Here is an 8,277-nt window from a genome sequence, read left to right as displayed (position 1 = left end):
TCCATGCCTCAAAGATGTGTAATACTGTATATCAATGATGTGCACAAATTTATTACTTGTTAAAGCAGTAAGCACTAGGAGAAGTGGGGAAGCCATGAAGGAACTGAAAACACTCAATTCAGACAGAGTCTGTGGACAGAGAAAAAGTGTTAACAATTAAGATCATTGGCCTAAAAACGTCAACTCTCTCTCTTCACACATGCTGCCTGACCTGCGTGTTTCCACAGTCTTTTGTTTTAGAACCCCTTTTTATGGAAAGGGGTTTAGAATAGAACAGTACAACCAAACTAAATTAATCCACAAACAGCTGAAGCATCCTGGGTTAAAAACTGATGTTAGATCAGCTTTACAGTCAAAGACCTATATCTCTCAGTACCATTAGAATTAGCAGATTAAGCATTCAGAAAGCATTGTGCATACACAATAGGTGCTCAAGCTAATTGTAATTCTTTGTAGTGGTTATGAAGATTATGAATTTCTTTTTTGCAATGTCGGGGAGAAGGCGGGAGAAAGGGGTTGAGAAACTTATCAGCCATGATTGAATGGCAGAGCAGACTCGATGGGCCGAATGGCCTAATTTCTGCTCCTATGTCTTATGGTCTGTCACATTAAATTTTGGAATTTGTATTGTGATTGTTTTCAAAACTGCACAGATGTGCAGAGGCTCAAGGAGAATAAAGACACCTTGCAAGGACCAGTACAGCACTCATTCATGATTGCTTGTGATTTGTAGTTCTATCAAACAATATATTTCCACATGCATGTGAACTAATCCCCACCTTCCTATGACAATGTAATTAGAAATCTTCCCATTGACTGCAATTAGATCAATTATTTGCATATGCACAAGGTTGGCATTCTGCCACATACCTTTGAAATATATATTACGTAGGAAATACAGTACAGAACTGGTCTTTCAGCTCACCAAGTCCATGCCAATCTCCTCCCTTCTTTCCTCACCTAAATATAACATAACTTTCCACTCCTTTCTCCCTCATTTACTTGTCTAGTCTTCCCTTAAATACATCTAGATAGTATGTGCTTCAACCACTCCCTATGGTAGCACATTCCACATTCTCACTACTCTATGGGTAAAAGAAAAGCTTCTTCTGAATTCTAAAACAAAAACAGAATTACCTGGAAAAACTCAGCAGGTCTGGCAGCATCGGCGGAGAAGAAAAGAGTTGACGTTTTGAGTCCTCATGACCCTTCAACAGAACTGAGTAATATTAGGAGAGGGGTGAAATATAAGCTGCTTTAAGGTGGGGGGAGAGAAGTTTCGGTGGGGGGGGGGGGGGGGGGGGGGGGGTGTGGTTGTAGGGACAAGCAAGCAGTGATAGGAGCAGATAATCAAAAGATGTCACAAAGGAACAAAGAAGTGATATTATCTAAACGAATGTGCTAATTAAGAATGGATGGCAGGACACTCAAGGTACAGCTCTAGTGGGGGTGGGGTGGAAAGACTGACAGGGCATTAAAGGTATAGATTTAAAAATAATGGAAATAGGTGGGAAAAGACAAATCTATATAAATTATTGGAAAAAAAAGGGAGGGGGAAGAAACGGAAAGGGGGTGGGGATGGAGGAGGGAGTTCAAGATCTAAGGTTGTTGAATTCAATAATCAGTCCGGAATATTTTTTGTTTTTTCTTCTGAATTCTGTTTGGTTTCTTGGTGACTTATTTTCTATCGACAGCCTCTAGTTTCACTCTTTCACAATCAAATCCTTTCACAATTTTAAAGACCTTCATTAGGTCACGCCTCAGCCCTTTTTTCAGAAAAAGAGCCAGGCTGTTCATCCTCTCTTGATACGTATTTCCCTGCATTTTTGGTACCATCTTTGTGAATGTTTTTTGCATCCTCTCCAGTGACTCTTATCTTTTATACTATGGCAACCAGAACTGTACTCAATGCTTCAGCTGTGGTCAAACCAAGGTTCAATACAAGTTTATCATAACTTTTTAAAAATTCTGTCCCTCTGGAAATAAGCCCTGGCGCTCTTCTTTTGGCTTTTTAGTGATTTGTGTGTTTATGCTCCCAGACCCCTTCGCTTATTTTCTAAGTAATATGCAACTTCCTTATTGTATTAACTCCCATTTATCTCTGTTGAAATTTATTTACCAAATATATGACCATTCTGCAAGCTTGTTAGCAGTGTAGTGATCCCAGCACTGATCCTTGTGGAACACTACTTCCTACCTTCTGCCTCTCTAAATGCCCTTCACTCCCACTCTGTTATCTGCTATCTGTTATCCATTTTGCTACCTGGCCTTGTTCATAAATCTATTATGTGGTGCCTTTTTGATGGTCTTTTGAAAATCTAGATAAACTACATTTACCACATTACCTTCATCTATATTCCCGGTCACCTCTTCAAAAAAATTCAACGAGGTTGGTCAAGCAAGACTTTCTCTCTTCAAAACCATGCTATTCATTATTTCGTGTTTTGGTTTCTAGCTTTCCTTCTATTCTCTCCTTTAGTAGAGATATTACTTTTTCTACCACCGATGTTAAGCTGACTAGTCTATAATTCATCAGAGATCTTTTATCCCTCTTCATAAATATAGGTCTAATATTACCAATCCACCAGTTCTCTGGCACTATATCTTTCTCCAACAAATTATTAAAAGTATAGCATTGCCTTTGTTATCTCTTCCCTAGATTCTTTTAAAATGCAAGAATGCAATCCACCCTTACCACGGGGTTTTACACTCTTAAGTTTGAATAATTTATTTAATATTTCATCTCTTTATTTTAGATGCAGTTATCTCATGCTCACCTGTCCTGTTTCCCTGGTAAATGCTGAAGCAAAGTAATTATTTAATATTTCTGCCATTTTTCCATCGGTAATTTTCCTGAACTGACTGTTTCTTTGCTAATCTACATGTAGCAATATAATGAAGAATATAACATAAAATCATGAGATAAAATTACCTGTTAGCTACTTCTTTCACAGAGTTGAACTGATGACAGAGATTTAAAGCTGTTATATAACTGATGTCAGGAATGCTGAGGTAGAACTGTAAAATCTGTTGCCGGTGACCATGAACCTCCAATGGGACAGTAATAGCAGCATTCTTTCTTTCTTCAACATGGGCAAGTTCAGCAATCAGCCCAGCCGTTTCCTCCTGGCTGGAGCTGAACAAGGTCCTGATTCCAGCAATGGTCAAAGAAGATAACAAGGCATCATAGTATCTGGTTCTCTGGAATATCCTAGATGTATCTCCTGCAGTTTATTGAAACATAGAATTGAACACAATTCACTTTTGCCTCAGATGAAAACAGAACTATAAATCTTCAAAATTATTCTTAAGATTGAAAAAGAATGTTTATCTTTTTATCCATATTTTGTGTTATGCCAACATTATGCATCACTATAGCCAAACCAAAGATATTTGGATATATACACAGACAATATTCTGAGATAAAATAAGTCTACATCATGGGGAGGGAGGGGAGGAAAAATCACGTAATATTGGTTGACTGTTGTGCACTTCCTACTGCCAAAATCCCAGGAAATAAAATAGAAGTCTCAGCAGGTAAAAGTTTGATCTGCTATACTACAGCCTTTAATATTCCATTCATTATTTTCTATCTATTAAAGGACGCTTTAACAAGTAGTGTCTGTTATGCTTCTGAACAGCAGCTTTATGAAAAGGGTGCCTAAGAAATGAGCACCTTTCTCAAACAAAGTTTAACTTGGCATAAAGACAGAAAATGCTGGAAAACATCAGCAAATCTGGCAGCATCTATGGAGGCAGCATCTATGGAGGCAGCATCTATAGAGAGAGAAAGTTTCTTCAGAGCTGAAGAGAGGTAGAAGTATGATGGGTTTTATGCTGTTGAAGTGGGGGGGTGGGGGGGGTGCGGGGGTGGAGCAGGTGAAGCAAAATAGAAAGGTCAGGGTTGGGTGGTAGCTCAGGAGAGATTTGACAAAGATGTCATAGACACAAGACAAAGAGAGTGGTAATGATAGTTAAAGACTAAGGTGGGTATTAATAGTGGCATAAAGGTCAGACAGCAGAACAAGGGTCAGTGCTCTCTGAAAGCAAAACCCATCTTGTGGGGAAGGGGGTTGGGAAAAAAATTACAAAATGGAGGACAGAGTTCATGATCTGAAGCTGTTGAACACAATGTTAAGTCTAGAAGGCTGTAAAGTGCCTAATCAGAAGATGAGGTGCTGTTCCTCCAGTTTGCGTTGGGCTTCACTGGAACAGGCCAAGGTCAGAAATGTGGGCATGAGAGCAAGATGGTGAATTGAAATGGCAAGCAACAGGAAGGATGGGATCATGCTTGCAGACTGAGCAAAGGTATTCCTTCAAAGCGGTCACCCAGTTTGCGTTTAGTCTCCCCAGTGTAATGGAGGCTGCGTGGTGAGCAGCAAATACAGTAGACCAAATCGAAAGAAGTGTAAGTAAATCATTGCTTCACCTGGAAGGAATGTTTGGGGCCTTGGTGGTCAGGAGGGAGGAGGTAAAGGGGTAGGTGTTGCACCTCCTTAGATTGCATTGGAAGGTGCCGTGGGAAGGGGATTAGGTGTTTGGGGTGATAGAGGAGTGGACCAGGGTATCACGGAGGGAAAGGTCCCTATGGAATGATGACAGGGGAGATGAGGGGAAGATGTGCTTGGTGGTGGCATCATACTGGAGTTGGCAGAAATGGTGGAGAATGATCCTTTGAATGCAGAGGCTGGTGGGGTAAAAAGTGAGGACAAGAAGAACTTTATCATGGTTCTGGGAGGGAGGGGAAGGCGTGAGGACAGAAGTGCGGGAGATGGGTCGCACACAGTTGAGTGCCCTGTCAAATACTGTGGGGGGAGATACCCTCGGCTCAGGAAAAATGGAAGACATGTCAGAAGTGCCACTATAGAAGGTAGGATCATCAGAACGCATGCGACGGAGGTGGAGAAACTGGGAGAATGGAATGGAGTCATTACAGGAAGCAGGGTGTGAGGAGGTGTAGTTAAGGTAGCTGTGGGAGTCAATGGGCTTGTAATGAATATTGGTAGACATTCTATCACCGGAAACGGAGACAGAAAAGTCGAGAAGGGAAGTTGTTGACATTTTGCATTGTGTGTCTAATGAAACAAAATGTTATGGCAACCATATCACATTGATGTCTTAAAATATGTACATCTAAAAAGAAAATTCTTGTGATGTTTCCATCATTCTGGCTGACAAAGGTCATTTACAAGTCTTGGAAAAGTTTGGTGAAGTCTCATGAAAAGGAGGCATAATGATTCTGTGAAGTGCATCTGAGAATCAGACAACAACAATTCACAAACAAACCAATCACCTGGTTTCATTCCGTCTTTCTCCACAATGATACACACACGCTCAAACATGGCCTGAAGGTGCTGAATTCGGTCTACCAGCTTACTTCGGTTAACACTGTTTGCAAACTCTGATAAGGATTTTCTTTCTACAGCCATCCGGTTGCTCACTATGTAATCACATCCATTGAGACAAAAAATCTCAACCTTAATGTTATGTTTAATGCGTAGGCAAGAGACCAGGTTTGGCCCAGAGGAGATTTCTCGACTGTCTACAAGAACCTTCAGTGGAACTGTTCCGTCAGTTACAGGTTGACAGATGCTGATCAGATTGTCTTTACACAGAGTTTCACTTGGTCTTGAAAATGTGGAAATTTCCATCTGTAACAAGAAATGTGTCTATTTTATTACAGCATTAGTGTTACCAACACATTTAAAAATCACTGGGCCATTTAAAACCTAAAAGCACACCTATAGTTATGACTCAATTATCTTACAAGATATATTGCAGTAAATCACTTACAGATCCCAATTTTTAAAACTAATCTATGTCTGATAAGTAAATCCACAAATGGATTACCGCACAGGATTTAAACTTGAATCCATCTCCAGAGTATTTTGGTTGGTAATTGGTTTACTGTATGTGTGTGTGGAAAACCAGTTCCAATTAGTCTCGTATGAAATGAGGAATAAAGGAAGGTTCATTTCCTAGACAGCAGTAAGCAGTTCATGCTAGGTCACAGGAATGCGTAATCTGAGGTCCTTTAACAAAATCAGCAAGACTTTCTTTTTAATTTAAATTTATTCGTAGCTATAAAATATAATGGCCCATGTTGCAATGTTCAATTTGGGATTTAAGCGTAAATCCATCTAAACAGAGAAAATATCCCCTCATGTAGATTTTTGTTGAAGTTTCTGTACAACTAAAATATCATGCTAGCTTTTTAGCACAAAGAGAACTATCCCATATAATTCAACAATGACATGGAGGATAACAACAACTAGACAACATTTAAAATTACAACATGCCAAAATGCAAGAAAGCACAAAGGGTTTAAAATCAATTGTCATTTCAACCCCAAGAGATATCAAAGCCAGTAACACATTATAGGAATCAGATTCTTAAATTTCTTTAATGTTTGGCTTTTTTTCTTTTGGACACCAGAGATGCAGAGAATGCAACATGTTTTAAACCAGATGCACTATTGCAATTTACTTGCTGACACAAAATTGTCTGTATATCATACACTAAAACACAATACATTTAATCAATTATTACTTACAGAGTTAATAGAGTGAAGTTTGCCCATTTGGGGTTTACTCTGTGCCTTGTCTTGCATGGAGCTGTGTGCAATTTCTGGGGCAAGAGTTGAATTATACCTTCTTGAATGTTTTTGCTCTATTTGAAAGTCCAATGTTTCAGACACCAAAGCTTGGAGATTCAAACGCCTGGCCAAGCTTCTATCCAATGAGCCAGGATCTGAAGCTTTACCCTTTTCAACACATGCTGGTTGTTGCACAGTCAATTTTGACAAAGATTTCTTAGAAGAGTCACCTCCCAATGTTGGGCTTGGAGAACATAAAATTGTACTTTGCTCTTCTGCAGTCTGTTTGTGCTTGCTGCTTTGTACTAAATCTTTTCTTGGTAACTGATTCACAATTACATCCTGTTCATCTTCACTGGAATCATTCAACAAAATGATACGGCTGCTTTTCTTCTTTTTGGCCAAGGTTCCTTTAGCATGCTCCATTTCTGCAATTTTTGCTCTTGTTCTGTTTCGAGTTGCATACTGTTTGTTTTTACCGATGGGAGTATCATTAAAGAGATCAAAATTAACAATCTCGTCTTCACTCAATTCAGTTTGATTATCTGTACCTTCGCCTTCTTCCTGAACACAAAAGCTGTCTTCCATATAGGTCTCATCCTGTTCAGGAATCTGTCAATAAAGAAGGTTTAACATTACCAAGAACCACCAGAGAAATAAAACATTCATATATTTGCATTGGAAAGCCTTACAGTTTGCTCCAATTAATACAGGTGCCCTCTCACTCCTAAGCAGCATCTAGTTTAACACACCTGGCCATTCCAACTATCCTGTCTACTAATACCTTTCCAACCTTTTGTTTTGGTGAAGTCAGATATGCTACTTTTACTCAAAAAAGTGCCCCGCTGTTCAAGGAACTAAAATCCTGATTCTCTTACTTTAGCTACACGCTGGTCTGCCCAATTACCCTCATGTCCCTTTAGCAGCATGTAGCACGGGCATATAGAAATTACTACTCTGGAGGCCCTCCCATTAAGATTCCTTCCTAATGCCCTAAATTTAGCATGTCGACTTCTATCCATGTTGTCGACAGTGCTATCAAGCAACACTTACTCATAGACATAGGTTTGAGTTCCACCAGGGCCAGTCAAGCTCCTGACCTCATTTACAGCCTCAGTCCAAACATGGACAAAAGAGTTGAAATCAAGAGATGGGGTGAGAGTGACTGCCCTTGACATCAATACAGCATTTGACCAAGTGTGGCATTAGGGAGCCCTAGCAAAACTGGAGTCAATGGGAATAAGGGGGAAAACTCTCCACTGGTTGGGAGTCATACCTAGCACAAAGGAACATGGTTGTGGTTTCTGGAGGTCAACCATCTCAGTCGCAGGACACCACTGCAGGAGTTCCTCAGGGTTGTGTCCTAGGCCCAACCATCTTCAACTGCTTCATCAATAACCTTCCTTCCATCATAAGGTCAGAAGTGGGGATGTTCACTGATGATTGCACAATGTTCAGCACGATTCGCAACTTCTCAGACACTGAAGTAGTCCATGTCCATGTGCAGCAAGCCCTGGACAATATTCAAGCTTGGTTTGATAAGTGCCAGGCAATGACCAACTCCAACAAGAGAGAGAGAATCCAACCAACTACCCTTGCCATTCAATGGCATCACCATCGCTGAATCCCCCACAATTAACATCCTGGAGCTTACCATTGACCAGAATCTGAACTGGACTAGA

The 8,277-nt window shown here is 40.1% G+C and overlaps 1 protein-coding gene across 3 annotated transcripts in view; it reads right to left on the bottom strand.

The window, feature by feature from the left end:
• fancm (FA complementation group M) overlaps positions 1–8,277 on the bottom strand; it is a 117,869-nt gene that overhangs the window by 306 nt on the left and 109,286 nt on the right. For 2 of the 3 annotated variants that reach the window (XM_078562324.1, XM_078562325.1), the window contains exons 20-22: positions 6,554–7,207; positions 5,294–5,651; positions 2,933–3,224 (exon numbers count right to left, since the gene is read on the bottom strand). In XM_078562324.1, coding sequence (XP_078418450.1) covers positions 2,933–3,224; positions 5,294–5,651; positions 6,554–7,207 — 1,304 coding nt within the window. The remainder of the gene's footprint in view (positions 1–2,932; positions 3,225–5,293; positions 5,652–6,553; positions 7,208–8,277) is intronic. The other variant, XR_013579451.1, reaches the window with a different exon arrangement.

The sequence above is a fragment of the Cetorhinus maximus genome, chromosome 18, assembly GCF_964194155.1.
Source record: "Cetorhinus maximus chromosome 18, sCetMax3.hap1.1, whole genome shotgun sequence".
NCBI classification, from domain to species: Eukaryota; Metazoa; Chordata; class Chondrichthyes; order Lamniformes; family Cetorhinidae; genus Cetorhinus; species Cetorhinus maximus.
Note: the sequence above shows the minus strand (reverse complement) of the source record. Positions and strands in the feature narration are given on the sequence as shown.